Source organism: Chanos chanos, chromosome 6 (assembly GCF_902362185.1).
Source record: "Chanos chanos chromosome 6, fChaCha1.1, whole genome shotgun sequence".
Lineage (NCBI taxonomy): Eukaryota > Metazoa > Chordata > Actinopteri > Gonorynchiformes > Chanidae > Chanos > Chanos chanos.
In genome coordinates this window covers 16,964,558-16,985,200 of record NC_044500.1, presented here as the reverse complement: position 1 = coordinate 16,985,200, position 20,643 = coordinate 16,964,558, and the positions used below count along the sequence as shown (strand labels likewise).

The following is a 20,643-nucleotide window of genomic DNA, read 5'->3' as shown; positions in this document are numbered from 1 at the left end:
TTTTGTGTTTGTGTGTTGTGTGTGTGTGTGTGTGTCACTCTATGTGCGCACTTGTGTGTGTGTGTATTTTCTCCATGCCACCACACACGTACACACACACACGCACACACACACACTTGCTGTCCTCTCTTCTTATCACATTCTCTCTGTCTGTCACATCTGAGCCCTTCTTGAACCTGTCCTCTGTAACATCCAGATGAATGCTGATATCAAAGCACAGCGTTTTGTATGTTTACAGAAAAAAAATCCAATACTGCCCCCTGCTGTGGGGGGAAAACAGTCTGCAGCAGTCAAGTGATGGGAAACAAAGATATCTGTGCTAATTCGGTTGTTGCTGTGGTCCATGTTGTTTATCTTACAAAAAAGGGGTTATTTTAATGGGATGTCTAACCGATGTTTGTCCAGTGAGTAATGTTAGAACTCTACTGCTGTCTGAGTTTTTCCTTCTCTTGAAACTCTAGAGGGAACTTTAATTGCAGTCTCTGGAGTACAGAGAGAGAGAGAGTCTTGTTTACACATCTTAGAAAGAGGAGAGAACAGAGCATCACGGGAATGGTTGACCCTGATAATGAAAAAAATTAATAAATAAATAACACGGAACAGAACGGAGACAGCGTGCGTCCGTCAAGTTCTCTGTGTCCGACCAAAGAAGTGACGCTGTGAAAAAGGGACCCAAAAAAATGAAATAAATAAATAACGGGACCAAACAGACTCACTCACGCAAACACCCACATGAAACACACAGAGAGACATCGCGCACATGGAGCGGTCTGGGGTCGAATGATTCAAAAAGTCTATTACCACATCCATCTAAGAGTGCAACGGGGAGGGAGAAGTTATATTACAGGCTATGAGTAAGCATTTCTCCAAGCCAGTCATCCGTCTTCATTAGAATAAGAGAAACGACCGCCCCCGCTCCAAAACCCACAGGGGTGGTGGTGACGGCGGAGTTTGCAACGTGCGGGTCTGATCTCCAAACGCCCACTGTTCTCTCAGGAATGAAAAACTGCTTCAGAAGTTTCTCTTCTCTCCTCCCCTCAAGCTTCGCGCGCGCACACAGTAAGCAGACAGCATTCTCCCTCTTCCCTTAAGTCGAGATTAATAAAGGCTGTATCTGTCCTCTTTCAAAGCTTTGAACTCCTGATCTAATTAACTCTAAAGCTCTAAAGTCAGGATCAAACGCACAGAGAAAAAAACATTTCATATACATATATGTATAAATATATATATATATATATATATATATAGTTTTCTCATCTGATCATGGCTTCCAAACTACAGTGAGTAGTGTGTGTGTGTTTTCAAAAAAAAAAAGAAAAAAAGCTACTGTCTTGTATACCTATTGCTGCCTTTTGATTGGCTGACTTTGACAGAGCCTCACAGAGGGCCTTTAGAGGATCTCTAGACCACTCTAAGCTAACTGTACCACAAAACATTGCTGCAATGTGGGCTCTGGACCGCTAGTAGCCCTTACCTTTGGTGGCCCCTGCGGCTCCCAGGTGATAGATGGCCCCGAGAATGAGCCACAGAGCCCTCTGCTCCTCGCCCGAGATGCCCAGCACCTTCATGGCCGCCTGCAGTTTGGTGAACTGCTGTGAGGCTCTCTGCTTATCCTCCGGCTAAACGGGGAGGGGTTCAGAGACATGGAAGTGTGAGAAGAAAGGTGTTTAGCAGCTTTGTGTGTGCATCTGTGTGTGTGTGTGTGTGTGTGTGTGTGTGTGTGTGCGCGTGTGTGTGTTATTGTTCTGCAGTGGTGACAGAACACCCCCCCCACACACGCACACCCCACCCCTCACCTTGGACTGAGGTGTGATTCCAAAAGCACTGTTTTCAGCAAAGTGGTTCAGATGCAGCTCCGTCCTGCAGTAACGGAGAAGAAGCACAGACTGCTGTGAGTCATGGCTGAGCGCCCTGAGCCTAACACCACAGATAAGCTACGATAGCAGCGGCCTTTCAGCAGCTCCAGAATAACAGCACACACCGCGTGGCCTCAGATGCAGCGTGTGTGTGTACGAAGCTGTGGTCACAGCCTAGTGATTTCTTAAATACTGGAAAACTGCAAACCCAAAGCAAAGTGCAGGCAAACGGCACCTGATCAATAGAAATGAAGAAACCGCTCTAAACCGGTTTCTTGTTTTAGAGTAAGACTGTGAGTCAGCAATGTCTTTATTTCAAATAGACTAATAGTGATGGATACAACAAAGTTAATTAAGTTCAAAACAACCACCAGCATCTGACCAGCGGTCTGGAGATAGTACAAGCTGGAGATTTTAATAATAAAAAACGATAAAGTTGTAATCCACAGACGAATATGTCTGTGCTTCCTGTTAGTGTTAGGTGCTGAAGTGTGTTGATCTGACCTCAGAGAGCTGTCTGCTCCAGCCATCATATAGTAGAAGACATTAAAGGTGGGCTCTCCCTCTGGCCGCTTCGTCACTCTCAGTTTCTCCAGCAACATTGTCTACAAAACATTCACAATTCACTGTGTTAGTGGCAGCAGATAACAGAGAGCTCACTCAAAGACTACTGGTGTGTAGGAGACATATGTGTGTGTGTGTGTGTGTGTGTGTGTGTTATACCTGGATGGAAGCAGATGCCACCTGGCCTGCTTGGTCGAAATCCAGAGAGACAATTTGGGAGAAGCGGCTGGCATTGGCGTTAATGGAAGTGCTGCTGTTCCCAAAGGCTTCAAGGATGGTGTAAACCGCCTGCCATTTCTCCGCTGTGAGAGAGAGAGAGAGAGAGAGAGAGAGATCACACACACAGTACTGAATTGGAGAAAATATGTGTATTAATCAGAACATGTTTAAAATAGTCCAGGATACTGACTAGACTCTAGGGAAATGTCCACTGAGATGTGTAGGAACTACCTGATACCATCTCTGTCTCATTAACAGTCTAGTTGATCAGCAATGTAGTCTTCATTAGGTCATTACCACTAAGTGAGGGGCTGAGCACGCTCTTCTGTGCATGGCTAATTATCAGGTGCGGCAGTCTACATCGTTAGCAAAGCCCTCATCCATCAACCGCTCCACACCTGCTCTCAGCCAACTGCCATTCATCCACCTCTCACAGCGCACTGCGCAGACTGGAGACCAGCAGAATCACAACACGCACGCACGCACGCACGCACACACACACAGACTAGATCACAGGCCAGCCACTCACTTCAGCAGAATCTCAATAAACACACTCACACAGACACAGACGCACCGGCCAGGACGCAGGCCCACAATTTACGGAAAGCGGAATTGCCAACATTCAAACGTTGAAACACACACGCAGGCAGGCACGCGCACACACACAGTCCGCAAACATTCAAAAACACACATGCACGTGCATAGTTGAGACTCGAGAATGGATGTCACTGCTCTTGGGCAGTGCCGGGATTTTGTGACATTGGGCTGCTAAAGATGGAGCTGCCGTGCGGTGTAACGCTACGAGAAAGTTTCTTTAATCTGTGTTCTCTCACCAGAGAAGATCTTGCCAGTGCTGCCGGCGATGGAAACAAGGTACTGCACCAGGTGCTGGCAATTGGTGGTCTTTCCGGATCCGCTCTTGCCCAATAGGACAATGGACTGGTCTTGGCGCGTGGTCAGAAGGTTCCGGTAGGCCGACTGGGCCACAGCGTAGATATGTGGAGCCGTGTCCTCTCGTCGACAGCCCTTAAACATGTGCATCACCTGAAAGAGGGCCGAGGGAAAGAATTTTACACCAAACCTCAAAGGTAACCAATCACAACCTTGACAGAACAGCCTTTTAATATCGTGGCGCCCAGAGACAAAGAGAGGGAGAAGTATTCAAAACTTGCTTGGCAAGAACTGAATTTCACTGATTTACAATCTTCCTTTTTGTTTGTCACATGAAAACAGCCTGTCTGACATAACATCATGCACAAAAGAGGAGTCCGAGAGAGGTTACTAGTAATTAGAAAACAATTACAAATACAACAGAATGGCAGGTAATTAAAAATGAACAGCTGATGTCCGACCAAAACAACCATCAATCCTCTGAAAACACTGAGGACCAGCGTTGTCACCAGTCAACCGATATTAAAGTCACTATCTAAAGTGGCCAGTGTACTAGTCATGGTGTATTACCCATGGCACACACATCAAGTGATATAATAGACTTTAAAATCTAAAACAAATCCCTATTACTTACTAGTCACTAACGCTATTATGTAGAATAATTCAATTATGAGGGGTGACTGTCAAATGAATATTATTGCTTAAAATTCACCCCAGGGTACGCAAGGCAAACTAAATTATACAGTACTTTAATTATGCATTGCAGAATCCATTACCACGTTGTTACTTATTGCTTTCTATGGACTTAGTAATTCCCATCTACTTTCAAAAGGAGGCGTTCTGCTATCTTTAAAAAAAAGTACATTCAATTAAATCCCTCTTACTCTCGTTACTAAAATGAGAACATGAGTTTTCAAGTACTGCTTTGAAAAACGTGTTCTGACTGAAGGACACGAACGGAGCCACCAGGGTCAAATACGGATTTGTGGTGGTACGTCAGATGTTTTTGGACTCTCACCTTCTCAGAGTACATGGAGGGGGCACTGATGGGGTTGATGATGACCATGTTGGGGCCAGCGTGTGTGTGGATGAGGTTGCCTCCGTAACGCTGGCGGAGACAGTGCATGACGCTGGACTCGTTAAGATACAGGAGGGAGGCCAGGTCTTCACAGCGGTCAAAGGAGGGAGGGTTGGCCTGAGAGAGAGACAGAGAGAGAGAGAGAGAGAGAGAGAGAGAGAGACAGAGAGAGAGAGAGAGAGAGAGAGAGAGAGAGAGAGAGAGAGAGAGAGAGAGAGAGAGAGAGAGGGAGGTGTCAAACAGCGAGCGCTACGAAAAGCCAGGCTAAAGTCAAACAAAAAATTAAAGACGACTGATGAGAGTGCGGGAGATTGGTAATTAACATCGGCCAATCGGAATAGTTCTGACTGCTCACGCCAAGCCTCTAATGCCGTTACAAGAGGATGACCTTAACTTTGGATCCCACTGGGCAATTCTCCTAATCAGGCAGATTTGATTTGAAGTCAGCTTTCACATTATGGAAACACACCGTGTGAAGCCGTCCTTGACGGAGGGCGGAATGGGAGTTGAATGACTTTTCGTGAGGTTGAGAGGGATTTGATACTTATTCTTTTCAAATGCCTTCTCATTAAGAGACAGCAAAGTTTTGTTTTTCTCTCTCTCTCTCTCTCTCTCTCGATAAACTCTTATACGAAAGCTTTAAGTTCCAGGTGGAGTGTGTTTGTGATTGTTCTGTGTCTGTGTGACATTGTAACACCTGTTTCACTGTGACTTCTGCCCCTGACACCCCAGAACTGCTACGTCTGCCGCATGCCTTCCGTCGAGACCATCTGTGCCGGTTTAGCTGTGCTCCAGACAGGTGGAGAAGGCTGCAACCTTCCCCTGCAAACCAACTGGAGCCTATTCGACTGTAAAATGTTTAACTGCCTCTGCTAATACTCCCTGCTCCGCTCCCTTTTCTAACATTCCCTGCCCAACTGGCCTATTTGATGGAAACTGTCCCATTGTCTCCCCTGACACTGACAGTTCCACAGTCTGTTCTGATACAGTTTCAGTACTGTTACTAAGTTTTGATACAAAGTTTCGGTTTCTTGATTAAAAAAAAAAAGTTTCAGTTTGCTGATACAAAGTTTCAGTTTTCACCACTTGCGCTAGTGCTGACTGTTATACCACGTCCTCATTTAAAGCAGCCTCATACACAGCCTCATACAATGTTGTCGTATACGCCGACGGTAACGAAAGGAGGTGGATACACTGCGCCCTTATGACCTCTGTGCGCAGCTGTAGATTCTACTACATTGACAAAAGCAACACATCCAGGACCTCCCGCGTCAGAGCAGCAGGTGCCATGGAGATTAAACGCGACGGCGGCTCTACCCACGGACTGACCTTCTCCACATCGTCCTCGTCCACGTCCAGTATGGTCCCATCGTGCTCCAGTTTGATTTTCACCTTTCCCTCCGGCAGGCTGCCCGCCTCCGTCTTCAGCAGCGTTGCTACGGCAGCGGAGACAGGGTTAGCCACAAGATCAGAGAGCAGGAAAATAATGGTTGGCATTTTTATTCATAACACTGATTTACAACCATACACGGTGCTCTCCAAATGCACTCGGATAAAAGCTTCAACTTGATGCTTTTCAAAAGGGTAAATTTCAACTGAAAAATCTAATAGAACATTATTTTGAGTTGTAGTGTATAACGTCACCCTTAATTTCAAATTATTTCTTTGCAAAGATAATCATTTACTAGAAAGAGTACATTTTGCTTTCTTTCACTGCCGATTTAACAGGGCTGCCATTGTCAGCCTGTGGCCAGAGATGTCTCCAGGTGAAATAAAATTTTTGCCAGCAAATTCAGCAGCCTGCTAAGTTCACATTAGTTATTAATTCTGCACCCGCATTTAAATAAATAGGCAACTAAACAGCATCATGTTTTCATTTTAATTTATCCTGTTTCCAAGTAGCCGAAACAGAATCAAAGATATTCTCCACTTCACATCGAAATATGAGTAGTGAACGGAAAGTGCTAGGGGGTGCAAAATTAAGATGATAATAATTATCACAAAAGTTATATACATTATACAAATAACTACAGCAGCTTTCTCATGAGGTTTTGCTAGCTTTAAACTGCAATCCCTTCTACTCTTCCAGTTGTTGCTTGTGAGTTGGGTTTTCTGGTGACAATTTGATCAATTCCACATGAAAGTAAAACGCATGTTCAGTATAATTTACAATTGACAAAGCCAGCTGAGACATTTCCACCTTTTTTTTCTGTCTGATGAACTCATGCGTTAAGTGTCCAGCACATGTCGTGTCATAATCCTCCTCCTCGGTGAACTCAACTGAACCCAAAGAAATCTCATGGCTTTTTGTTTTTTGTTTTTTTTTAAAGACCTGTTTGTGTATTGCTGAAGTTGGCTTACTGCTGCCACCTTCAGTTAAGCCTTTAATATAACCCACTGAGCCTGTTCCAGAGGCAGCTGCATATACCCAACCTCACATAACTCTCTCCACTGTGCCTTACTGATGAGGTGGTCGGCTTATAGTCCGTGGCACTAGATCTTTTTTTTTTTTCTGCCACATTGTAGATTTTGTGTCACTCTGATAGATGTTTATTTTGGTCTCATCAGCCTATAAAACCTTGTTCCAGGACTCCTGTGGCCCGTCTCACCATGTGTTTGTAAATTCCAATCTGAGCCCTCTGTTCTTGCGAATGACAGACATACACCTTGCAGCACAGTCTCTGTGTTTTTCTTGGTGAAGTTTTTCTGCTGATTGTAAGACTCAATATATTATTTTGATTTCACGAACAGTTTTTTCCCCCCTCCACTTCACTTTTCTCTTTGGCATCCACTGCCCTTGTTGTTTTTGGACAGCCTGTTCTTCTTCTCCCCTCAGTGGTTCCATTTTTATTAGTGACATTCCAGACTGTTTATCTGACAATGCCAATGCTTCTGGCAATTTCTCTGATGACACTTTCCTTTAACTCATCTTCGAAATTGCCAGAAAATACTCTGGTCTTCAGGCTGGCTTTGCTCAATGACTCAAATGGAAAATTTCAAAACACCCCAGTAGTTTCTAGGCTTCCAAATTTCTTTTTTGTCTGCCAAATCAATGTAACATGAAACAGCTGGGAATTAGAACCACCTGTAAAGCTATTTGTACCGATACTCATGATCATGTAAAATGTGAGTCAAGCAGGTGTGTTGAACACAAAATGTGCTATTGCTGTATAGTGGTAAAACCGTTTGACCTGTTGTCCCATTACTTTTGGAGGGCACTGAACATAACTTTTACTTTATGAATAATAATTACCCTGCATCTTACAGACAAAGAGGCCATTCATAAATGTACATAGAGAAAAATGTTGCATTTACAACACTTCACACTATCTGAGGCACTCTTAAGTAATGGAGTTACAAAGAGATATTCTTTAGTAATGACACTTTAAAAAGCAAAAGGGTTCTACAGTCAATATAATATGGCATTAATGGAGTATTATCTAAGTAAAGACTTGGCACAGAACCGGTGTGTAGTACGATGGGGGTGAAGGCGGGCGTTGTTTGGGAGCTTACCCAGAGAGAAGCCATCCTTGTGGACCAGCCACACTTTCTCTGAGCCATACCATGCCTGCTCTGCAGCAATCTGCTCCTCGGTCTTCACCTGCGGGACAGAAAATGGGATGTCAGTCTAACTCAAATCACGCACACATATGCACAGACCCCAGCCTGTGTCCTCTGTGCACAAGCTGAGCGTGTGGGCATGCATCAAAACCACTCCATGCATTCATGTTCACACAGGGCTTATGTATCTGATGCACGAGATGACTACAGCGCGTTACTGAGCCACAAATGACCAAAGCAAGAAAGGCGATGACTTCAATCTTAAATTGTTGGTGACCAGAGTATACAAGAATTAAAAAAAAAATTCCTTTTTGAAATCCAACACCGTCGTGTCGCCATACTGGCTTTTCAAAGCCCTTTTTTTTTTTTTTAGGCTTGTACTCATACTGCCTTCCGGTTCGAAACGAGAGAGATAGTGTAGGGAGAAATGGTCACGTCAAGGTGGCTTAAATTAGGAGGGGTCAGATGAAACCAACTCAGGCCCCAGAGGAGTCCTGGGGTCAGGTTACATCTGTCCGTCATTCTCTGACTGGTCTGGGCACGCCTCACCGCACAGCGCTACCAATCCTGACCTTCAGAAGGTTCACCTTCAGCTGAGAATGCTCTCACGGGCACAGGCAGACTGCGAGATCTGACTGACTGACTGACTGACTGAGGGAGAAAGTTAATCGTTGACCCAAAGACAGGGCAGGTACACTGGCTGCGCTGCAGATCTCACAGTACTTTCCAACGTGTCGGGTAAGGACTGTCTGTGCGCTGATGCCGTCATGGGGAAGATGAAGATGAAATGAGATATGATCGGTTGGAAGTCTTTTTACGCGAGCACGTGTGGGAAGGCTGAGAGCGAAACATTAACATGCACTGCCCACATTCAGCAGTCAACAGAGTGACCAGGTACTTAATGATAGGCACTTAATGAATATTTACAAAAAAAAACAAAAAAACAACTATAACACAGTTACTGCTGTTCAATATCACACTTAACAACACATCAGTGTTCAGCCCATAAGGTAGTAACAAGAGGAGAATGGTTGAATACTTATACTTAAACTAAAGTAGAGTGGACGTAATAGAGGAATCTCAGTATCTGTGGTGTAGGGTCACAGATTGCTCAGCGAAGTGACAATCATTCCTCCAGATGAAACTGCAAACAGACCCCTCATGAACCCCAGTAGTACAGCTAAACAAGAATAGCCCTTACTCGTTTTCATATTAAACCAAGCTGTGGCCCAGTTTGGTTTTTTTTTTTATCATTATTCCGTCATCTCGGCAAAGCCGTCACTTGACAAAGTCACGCTGTTCTGGGATCCGTTCTCCAGCTCTTATTGGAGAAGGAGAAGGTGCAGCTGTACACTGGGGGTAGTGAGGGGATCACAGGTGCACAGAGAGGTGAAAAGGGAACACAGCACTCCAAACACATGACACACGGCATGTAACGGGGCAGTTGTGGGGGGAGATCGGGGGGAGGGGGTAGTTAAGGTACACAGAGGACTGTGAATGGCACTCAGCGGTGGCCAGACCTTGGGTTGGGCGGCAGCGGCGTGGGCCGCCTGTAGCATGGCGACGGGGTCCTCCTCCACCTGTCCCTGTGGGCCGGCATGGCGGAGCAGGCCAGGGAGTAACAGCACAGTTAGAAACGCACCAAAGATTGGCTTCATAATCACAGCATGCACAATATCACACACTAAAGAACCGTCAAAATTTACTAAGAATGCTTCTTTGCAGCAACTGCGTGTAGCTACAGTGAAGATCTGTAGAAAGCAAAATGAAGACAGTGAGAACAACTATGGTACAGAAATCAGAGTAAGACACACAAGTTAGCCTGTCTGAGGAAAAAAAATGATCGTTGGTTAATGTTTAGTTAAACACTATGGTGTGTCAACTGCACTGGAACAACACAATACACAGTCAACAACAAACAGAAAAGATCTGATTTCTCAGGAAGTGTAAACTGCTATGAGAGTTTGATGATTACAGAGATGGATAATGTTTGGACAGAGTGACCGAAATACCTGTTTTTCTTTAGGGAAATGGGACGACAAGAATAAATTATACAGGAGAGGTAAGACTCTATACTGGTCATATGAGGAGATTCATCATCAGATGGAACTTGTAAACAGAGTTTAAAAGGGAAAATGAGGCAGGGACAGCTGACGCTCGTAATTCAACTCCCTCTTCGAATCAGACTCCATCTTAGTCACTCACACACAAACAAACACACATGCTAACAATCCAGTATTGTACACACTGGATATGGGCTGTACTGCTCAGCACAGAGGCAATTTACCCATACTGTCAAAAAATATAGGCTGCTGTTTTCATGCATAAAAATTCACCAAAATTCACCATGCAATGATCAAATCAGGTACACTGGCATAGACTGGTAGAGGGAATTCTGTGTAAGATGCACTTCTGATATGAACACTGATATTAATTCAGGCAAAGGTAAGAACTTCGCAGGTAACGCAAGACAGAGAGGAGAAGCACATGTATCGTCGCAGACAATCATACACACACACACATACACACACACTCACACAAATACATAGAGGGATGGGAAGAGGTTAGAAACAGAGGCTTACACTGCAACACGCTACACGAGCGCACACCACCCCGGCCAAGCTGAGGAGGGGGGCGGCTGGGGAGTCCAGTACCTGAGTGGAAGCTGAGGCACTCGACACAGGCTCCAACTACAGGAGTCACAGAGACAGCCGCAGACAAGACGCAAAGGGAGAGAGGGGAGAGGAGGAGAAAGATGAGGAACATTGATGAATGAGACATGATAGACAGACAACAGGAACAAAGGAACAGACAGTGACATTAAGCTGCAGTTAAGTTAGCCTATCTGATTTACAGTAAATCTGTAAATGTCAAAAAGGGAGAGTCAGACAGAAAGAAAGAAAAATAAATTGAGTGACTACACTTCATGGTAATGAGGTGATTAAAGCAGAAGCAACATCTCAGTATGGTTGAATCCCAAATGCATTTCTTACAATCCAGGAAAGCAAACAGCACATAAGAGTTAGCAGCATCAGCTCTGAAGTGAAGAGGTGGAGGTCAGTGGGATTAGAGTACAGGGTGAGTCATCTCTAACATGGGATGTGTGTAATGGCTAAATTGACTAGGCCTAATGGGTTAACCTATGACGTGAGTAGTTGTTATGAATTATGATGTGGGGAGCTGTTATGTCATTTCCTCAATACACTACTACAGCAAGAAACTGCTTGATGCAAAGCCCATGTGAGCACAGCAGCAGGAAAATAAAGCTGAGAAAGATAGAAAGAATGAGGACAGAGAGAGAGAGAGAGAGAGAGAGAGAGAGATGCGGGGTTGTGAAGCTGGGATTTACAGGCGCATTGAAGATCCTTTCAAGACGTCTCTGTGCTTCTTCTGTGGGACTCAGCGGCATCTCCTAAAAGTCAGATCACCAACACGGTGAATCTCAACAAGCCTTAAGCCAGCATCATGACGGATTCTAATGCCAATGACTGCAATCAGAACCACTCTGTTTTAAAGGGTTTCATAGACCAGAGCCATGAAACCTGTAGGTTACTGGAAAAACTGTCCTGTTGTGTGTTAGCCATGCCTATTCATACACACAGATTACATAAAAAAGAGTATCCATATTTCTGTCATGTTGCTGCTCCAAAAACACACACACACACACACACACAAAAACCACAGGCACAGACCTTTGGGGTTATTTTTGAAGGGGGTGAAGGTACTTTGGAAGGGGGTGACGGTACAGAAGTGCTCCCAGGAGAACGCTTCCCAACTGGGGCAGAGGACGGACGTGAAGCTGTCTTCACCTTTGGAAATTACATGCACACACACACATACATATACACACACACACACAGTACAAGGGTTTATCTGTTTCAAAGACTCTTAGCTGTGATCATTACCAAAACCATGCGTTCGGTGAGTGAATGCTCCACCAAACAAGCGGCATATTTTCCGAACAGGCCACGCAAATGTTAATAACCCCAGCACTCTCAGAGATAAAGCTACACGCAGCTCAAACTTTAAAAATATGAAAGCATAAGTGTCCTTGAACTCCATTTGGCCTGTGTGCTAGCAAACTTTCTTCATGTCTTTCAGTGGCCAGAATAAAGGAGCATCCTGAAAGTCAGTAATTGCAAAAACCTCAGGCAGGAGCAACAACAAAATAATAACCCTGTTGTGTGTGCTATCTTCAAAAGTTCTTTTCAGTTCTTTGACGCCCACACAGACCACAGTAGTGAGTGAGTGGCTTTAAACACTAATCCCCGAAACTGTGGGGGCACCGGTAATTGGCTCTGCTGCTCTAAGAGATCCAACCCGACTACCCGACTTCTGCCCCCCAAACCTCCATAACCCCTCTGCTCATTTTACTGCACTCTCCCTTAAGCAAGTTCCCTGCTGGCCAGGCTTAATAAAACAAGATCTAAGTCTTGCTTCTCCCTGGGCTGCAGTGTGAGAGCCCAAGGCCCTGAGCTAATTTGCTGCGGTCAGACCACCCCCGAACTTCTGGTGAGAGGCACTTCTGAGAGAGAGACAAGCCGTGAGAATGGTGTGAGTGTGCTTTCATACAGAGCTGAAGCCTTAGAGTTCAGTTAAAGCCTCAACAAAGCCTCGGACCACATGTCACCCACATTCTAAAAAGCTTGTAACTGAAACAAGGTTCAAATCCTAATGGATGCTACACACGCAAAAACAAAAAGTTCTGCGACATTGTGTGTGATTTAAAGCTAATTGAGTCAGTGGTCACCACGTGAATGCCACATTGTCACTGCTGCAACACTAAAAATAAATAAATAAATAAAAAGATTAGAGGCGAGTAGTGTTAGAGGTACCGACAACACGCGACACACACAGGTTAATGTAGAGGTGCTAAGCCTCTGCACAATTCCAAAATGCATGCTGTTTTGGCTGGAGTTTCACACAGTAGTGAGGAGGCCTTCCACATGCACGTGGAGCATGATTGGTACCTCTGGTTTCCTTACAGCTGGCTGTTTGGGAGCAGGGATGAATCCTGGTGGGGGGGTGAGGGCATTGCTCTTGGGAACAGGCACAGTTTTGGGCGGAGGAGTGGACTTTTGAGCTGGGGGCTCAGCAGGTGCTGCACTGGTGGGAGGTTTGGATGAAGAACTTGGTGTGGCTGCTGGAGGTGCAGACAGTTTAGGGGCTTTTGGAGCAGGTACAAAACCAGGAGGAGGGGACAGGGTGTAAGGTTTGGGAGCAGGGATGAAGCCTACTGGTTTCGGTGCAGGGATGAACCCTGGTGGGGGAGAGAGAGGGGTGGGTTTGGGAGCAGAGGAGAGGGGAGATTTGGACGGGGCAGTGGAAGGGGCAGTGGAGGAGGCAGGAGTAGTTACAGAGGATGCTGAAGTGTTTTCCTGCTTTTTTGGAGCTGAAGCCAGACTTGCTGTGGTTTTCTGCTTCTCCTCTGTAGATGCAGAGCCTTCCTTAACTTGCGATTTCACGATTTCTTTTGCCTCCTCTTTTTTCTCCTCCGCCTTTTCAGTTGGCTCCTCTTTGTGGGTGCGCAGGCGGTGCTCCTTGGTCCTGCCGCGGCCCATCAGGTTCGTAAGCCCTGCTGAGATATCGTCCTTCTCCTCTTTCTTAATGGTGTCATGTTTGAAGGAGAACGTGGGCACCTTCACAGTCTTAGGCACAGATGTCGGTGCCGGTTTGGCGGGCTCAGGGGCAGGTTTGGTAGGCTCAGGGGCTATTTTGGCAGGTTCTGCAATTGTTTGGGTGACAGTGGAAGGAGCTGCTGTAGTCGATTCCTCGTCTGCAGGCAACACTCTCCTCACTACCCTCCTCACCACTTTCACTACCTTCTTGCGGGTGACTCCTTGTGAGTCCTCCGTAAGCTCTGGCTGGCTGATGCTAATGGGACTCTTGATGCCTCCATTGAGTGTCCCGTTGGGCTGGCTGTCCCCATTGAGCAGAGGTTCTGGGATAAGCGGAGCTTTGGGTGGTTCTGGGCTTTTGATGCGCTCTGGCATTTTCGGGGGCTCTGGGCTTTTGATAGATGCCATTCTGTTCCTGTTGGGAGAGGGGCTCTTCACTCGTTTGTGGACTTGCGTTTTGGCAGGGAGCGGGCTCTTGGCACGCAGCAGGCCTCTGCCAGGCTCCAGGCAGGGCACTGACTGTGAACGGCTACTCAGATTACCATTGTTGTCTGACTGCTTGTTTAACAGTGGCACAAAAAACAGAAGGAGCAGATAAATCAGTGAAGAGAGACATCACACGGCAGCATCAGATATCTCAACACGTAATAGAAAAAACAACATAAATTGATAAAACGGGCCTATATTCTATAAACCACACAGCAGAAGCCAAAAAAAAAACCAGTTCTCTCTTATCACACAGCATGTGGAGACTTGCAGAAACCTCCAGAGATGATAAACAGAACATTGGAAGACAGGACCAGAAAGAGTACTCTGAAATTCTGGTAAGAATCACTTTAAAAGGTGATTCGAAAAGGTGTATCGAATAGGCCCCGTTTGCTTGACACTGTTCCTACCAGGGGTTGACTAATAAGGGTTTTTCTGGATCGATAGTGATACTGATTATTAGTGACCAGCAAGGCTGATAACCGATATTCATGGGATAGCCATCTGCAGTAAATATGATCATTTTTGTGTCACAATTAAAAGTAACACAAATTCCAGCGTCAAGCTTCCTTTATATACAGTAATATAAATGTAGTCTAATAAAAATGTAGAATATTTGCCCTTTATATTAAACAAATAAAGTGAACAGTTCCCCAACAGTACAAAAAATTGAAAAAACTGATTGGAAATTTTAAACATAATTTTAAAAATGAACAATTAAGTGTGTAGCTCCCCCTAAAATCTTCTGGTTTTTTTACACACTTTTTTGCAAGGTTTATTTTTTGGGGGGGGGGGGGGGGGGGTTAGCACCATAAGTAGCCTCTGTGGTTGTGTGGCAGTGTTTTGTGAAATAAATACGTAGGCTCTCTCTCTCAAGGCATACAATCTACAAGATCTCCTAAACCAAAGCAGATCTAAACCTCAAGGCTCCCTCTCCCTCTCTCTTGTTTTCTGTCTCTGAGAGACATCACAGATTTCTCAGGAGACACTATCATTTGATGGCTACAGAGCTTACTATAGAGCCTACTCACACAACCACAAACAGCACTATTCATCTCAGTATTAATGGTCTCTGCAACATATATCGCCCATAACGGATGTTACGCTCAAGATGCATTGAGGAATGCGTCTGTCTTATCTGACAACCCATCACAGTTCCAGTACACCGTAAGGCAGTTTCTCTGCGCCAGGCGGAGTTTAAAGGTGCACACTGCATCTTCCTGGGCTGTCTGTCTACTCTACACAGCCCGCCCCTTCCTCCTCCCTAATCTGTACAGCGGGAGTCAATGCAGAGGCAAAAACATGCTGCAGTAAGAATGTTCCCTAAACACCTTTAAATGATCAAACCTGTGTTTGAGGCCAATTAAAATGACTGTCTGTTACACTTAACTGAAGAGCTCCAAATGCTGTCCTCCATGACATGACAGTCAATTTCAAGCTTCAAGTCATTTAAGCCCATGTGATTCAAACAGAAGAAGTGTGGTATTTGCTGATAAGTTGTTTAAACACTGACCAGTGATGTCCTGTCTGTTTGAAAAAGGAGAGACTAAAACTAAGTTATGTCCTGGGCCTGCTTAAAGCCGGTGCCCTCATCAAACACTCCTCAGAGACAGAGACTTTTACAGAGACCTGTAGAATGTGTCTGTACTGTTTGCTCTTCAGCCTGTTTTCTGAGAGGGTGTTTACTTTGACACAATGGCAAACCACATACACACACCTCCACTGCCTGTCTGACAGTTAAATATGTGTGTGTGTGTGTGTGTGGTGGTTAATGGCGGGTTGTCAATCAACAGAAGCACAAAGCCTTCAGTAAACAGTCCCATCTTCAAAGGTAGTTACGGCTTTTAAAGGAAATTGAATGAGATTTTATGTCAGCCTCTTTTGTGAATCACTACAGTATAATGACACGTCAAATTTCATTCAGAGTGGAAAATTGCAACATGTAAAAGCTAACGGTTAAAGAGAAAATTTCACTTAACACTTTTTTTTTTAACTCCATGCTCTGTCCTTAAGCTCTTAGTATACAAATGTTTGCCAATATGGGTTCATATTTATAATTTGTAATGTGCACATACGACATGGTCTGAAACATAAAGTTGTTCTGGTGCACAAAACAGACCCATACCAACTAAACACAAGCTGCAGGAAAAGGGCTCAGGATAACTTAGACATTGAGTCACTTAATCTTTTTAAATAAACACTTAAATTAAAGACTAAAATTCACTCTCCCATAAAACTCAATTCATGAAATTCATGAAAGCCGTTTTGGCCAAATGCCCAATTTAGAAATCTGTGATCTCTGCACCCCTTTATCGATTCTTTTGGTGTTCAGTGCAGGGCATTTTGGACACTTACGCTCTCTTTCGAACTCTTGGGAACTGGCTTGGTCTCTTCTTTGACCTATTGGGTGTTTGCATAAAAAGGACATTATGGCTAGAGAAGGGCACAGATTATGACTCAGACCATGCCAAGTTTTAGTATCACAAGTCACATGCTTTTCACTGTACACACGCAAAACTGGCCCTTCACCCAGAAGTCTTAAGTTTTTAATTTAAAAATTAGCAAACACTTTGCATTCACACCTACATTCTGGCTGTGTAACAATACTTCTGTTACTGTGGCAACAAGACACAAAACCATGTATTGAGTGAAAGCTAATAAAAAATTCAAGACCAATTCAAGAACGTGTTGCAGAACAAAATATATTGTTGTGATACGAAATACATTATTAGTTAAAAAGCAAATAGCCTTAAAAAGGCACAACTTTACTTTAATGGTTTACCATTTATCGACCAGTATTTTAAGCACAGGTGTCAGTTTGCAGCGGTGCTCGAGCAAATGGCACTCTCTCAAAATGAAATCAAAAGAGCTTTGGCAGTGAGCTGGTGAACTCCAAGCACTGCAGAATGAGACACGACACTGGTCGCTTTCACTGTTTGATTCATGTTTTCCATAGGCTGCTGAACATGCACACACACACATGCATGTACATTACTACACACACACACACACACACACACACTCACACACTCACACACTCACACCCAAAACAAAAGCATGCAGCAAACTTCATGTTCACCCCACACACAGTAAGCAGTGAATATCTAGAGACATGAGGGGGCAGATTGGAAATCCACTTTCCTTTTGTTCCCAGAAGGAAAAACGTGATGAGAATGCCATGGCGGTGGCACTGAGGTCATGGGCCGGGCTGGGTAAGGGGGTGTGGCCGAGACCAGAGAGAGAGGAAAGAGACTGGTAGAACAGATGAGTGGCAGGCAGACAGGCCTGCAGGCAAGGGGCTGGGGTTGGCGCTATGACCTCCGGTCTTCGCGTGAAAGCGGCACAAAGTCAGGAAAAGGAGGAGGGCGTCGTGATACTGGAGAGAGAAAGGCATTGGTGTCTGTGAGCGCTTAGAAGAGAGGAGGAGGACATGAGGAGACAGTATAAACATTTGAAATCAGAATAACTCGTATAAAAGAAAAACAACACTGATGATACAGTTTTCAGAGTGCTTCAAGATCACGCCGTTATCATGATTAGCCAGTGAATGAGGACTCAACGAAGGGTGAACATTCTGGTGAAGTGGAAGGCATTTGGCTTATCTCAGGTCCACTAAGCCAGCTGCCCTACATCAAATCTGACTTTCTGCTGGCTACTGTATCGCAGTCACAGGAACATGAAACCCACGTGTTGTTTACACAAACAAACAGTGAAATCACAATGAACCAAATACCGTAATTATACTGTCAGTATACCGCAAAACACACCAGACACAGCTCGGATGCACCGGACGCAAAAACAACAACAGCAACAGCAACAACAACAACAACAACAACAACAAAACAAAACAAAAACAGCCTGTATTAAAACACACACCTGTTTCCCATAACTACTTGGCAAAGACGATTTCTCCCCTACCCAAACTCGTGCCATACCCTTACACCTAATCCCATCACATTACTACCCTCAACTCAGGCCCAGTCAGTCAGTCAGTCAGTCAGTCCTCACAGGAGCGTCCAGGCAGTGGCTATATTAAGGGAGCCAGTGGCGTGCTTATCTGTGCAGACCGGCCAGTGATATTGAGGGCAGGATTCTTTATTTAGGTGCTGCTTCATATGCCCGGTGAAGCCTTGTCCACAGGCCTGGTCAAAACAGTCATGTCACAGTTACAGATTCAAACAGAAACGTGGCCTCAAAAGCAAAATGTCTGATTCAATACAGCTTTCAACTTGTGAAAAGACAGTTACCCAGTCAGTGACTGGTTGAAGGGTTGTGTCATTTACTGTGTCGTGTTACTAGTTTTGCAATTGCTGCCTTGCTAAAAAAAACAATGCTGTCTTAAGCGGCACAAACATATGCACAGATATGTACACGGATACAACTGAATCCAACAGGGATTGTCTTAACCCTAACCAAGTAAAAGACAAGCTCATAAGCTCCAATGGAGACATTTAAGCTTGACTATCAGTTCTCCAATCAAACCGTTACCAAAACTGTGACCTCAGAGCAATCTGAATCATTCTCTTAGGGTACTGAAAACCAAGGGAAGGATGATAAGCAACCGTCTAAACCTCGAAAACAAAAGGTCAAAAAACTGTCACATTTGACCAACCAGTGATCTCTGACTGTTTGTCACATACTGTAGTCAGTAACCACGCTGAACTACACACATATAAGCACACATCTCCTCAGAAACGCATTGATATCTGAGGCTCTTCACACCAGTTCTGACAGTGTGAAATTCATACAGTATAGTGTCTGCATCTCCGTGTGAGGAGGCTTTAATGACGGGCTCAGGGGACGAGGCGATAAGTGGGCCAGAGAGAAACTCTCACACATACAGATCTGTATTGACACCACAGGCACAGGGGTGTAAACATGAGGTACCAGCACTGCTGAGTCACACACATTCATACCCTGTTCTCAGATCAGTTTGCATTTCTGCACATTAACACTCAGATTATTACAGATGGGAAACAATGGATCAGATAAAACACTCAGGAAATAAGCCCTATAAGGTGTTGGATATTAAAACAGGTATTTAAAAGATGTACATTTGGCAGGCGAATTGGTTCTATAGCACTACATGTGATTAGTTTATAATATAACACAGCATTGAACAATGATCTGTATTGTTACGATGACTACTACGAACACATGTTGCTTGTACCCAGACTCCAGTTTCAGAAATCTCTGGAGGCTTTTGCAATTCCAGAAGCTTCTGGAACTTAGAGAAGTCACGGTATAACCTGTATTTATTTATTCGTTCATGTTTAAAATAAGGCTTGAAGGATAGAAACTATTTCAGTGCATCATTGTTTTTCTCGTTGATTTACAGCATAGACATGCGCTAATTAAGCTATTATTTCACAAATATTGTGTGCTACACACAAGCTCCAAAACAAGACGGTTGCAGCAAGAAGCTGTTAAGAAACACTTCAAGGCTCTAGGTCTTTCCACTGCAAGCAAACAAAACAACAGGAATTACCAACTCGTCTACTGATCTCTCAACAGAATGGCACACTGAAAATCTCCGCTCAGTCAGCACTTGGCCATACTAAAAAGCATCATTCATGGAACACGAGCACACACACACACACACACATACACACACACTCACACAGAAACACACACACACACAGTCTGAAATGGCACAACCCACTTACTTTTTTCACCTGAAGAACCAGTCAAACAAAGAGCTCCATTCAGCATGTGCCAGTAAACCTAAAATGAGCTAACGTCAGAGTCCCCACTCACACTTCTCTAAAAACGCCGCCACCGCCGAGCAGGACAGACTAAACAAACCAAACACTTTCAATAAAGACAAAGGAGTAGTTCAGATTAACACGCGTTAACGCTGTAGCCCCCTTTGGCTCTTTGTCAGGGCTAAACGGCTTGGGCAGGCAGAGCTGGTGGACTCAGTCGCTTGCCATGCCCCCCCAATCACCGTCAACCCTAAAAATAGAGTAAGCAGAGCAAAGGCCCAGACTAAAGACAGCCCATTTACTGCCTAAACTCCCCGCACAGGACGCACTATCCCTGGGCCTCCATACACCACCACACAGGCCTCGGCAAAAAGTCCCACATCCTCCCTTACCTTAAGTCTTCTATGAGGCCTCCCCAAAAGTTATTGAGGTTCTGTTTCCAATGGAAGGACAGTTTGGAGAGGAGCGCAGGCCAAAAGTGGAAAGAGAGAGAATGAAAGAGAGAGAGAATGAGGGAGTGAGAGCACCACGAGAGCCTGTGGGCTCACGTCACACGCACTGTCAGGCGGACCAAAGCGATAGGCCAGTAGACCGCCGGTATTCCTTACGCTGCAGGGTTAGAGAGGGGGGGCGGACAGCTGTCGTGATAGGGTCAGTAAATCCTA

General features: G+C 44.8%; 1 protein-coding gene across 1 annotated transcript in view; it reads right to left on the bottom strand.

Annotated features, from left to right (window-relative positions):
* The window catches only part of myo18ab (myosin XVIIIA b), an 85,550-nt gene that overhangs the window by 38,122 nt on the left and 26,785 nt on the right, over window positions 1–20,643 (bottom strand). Inside the window, exons 3-10 of the mRNA XM_030776907.1 lie at window positions 8,122–8,209; window positions 5,938–6,044; window positions 4,549–4,725; window positions 3,473–3,683; window positions 2,580–2,722; window positions 2,361–2,461; window positions 1,797–1,860; window positions 1,475–1,619 (exon numbers count right to left, since the gene is read on the bottom strand). Of these exons, the coding sequence (XP_030632767.1) occupies window positions 1,475–1,619; window positions 1,797–1,860; window positions 2,361–2,461; window positions 2,580–2,722; window positions 3,473–3,683; window positions 4,549–4,725; window positions 5,938–6,044; window positions 8,122–8,209 (1,036 nt within the window). The remainder of the gene's footprint in view (window positions 1–1,474; window positions 1,620–1,796; window positions 1,861–2,360; window positions 2,462–2,579; window positions 2,723–3,472; window positions 3,684–4,548; window positions 4,726–5,937; window positions 6,045–8,121; window positions 8,210–20,643) is intronic.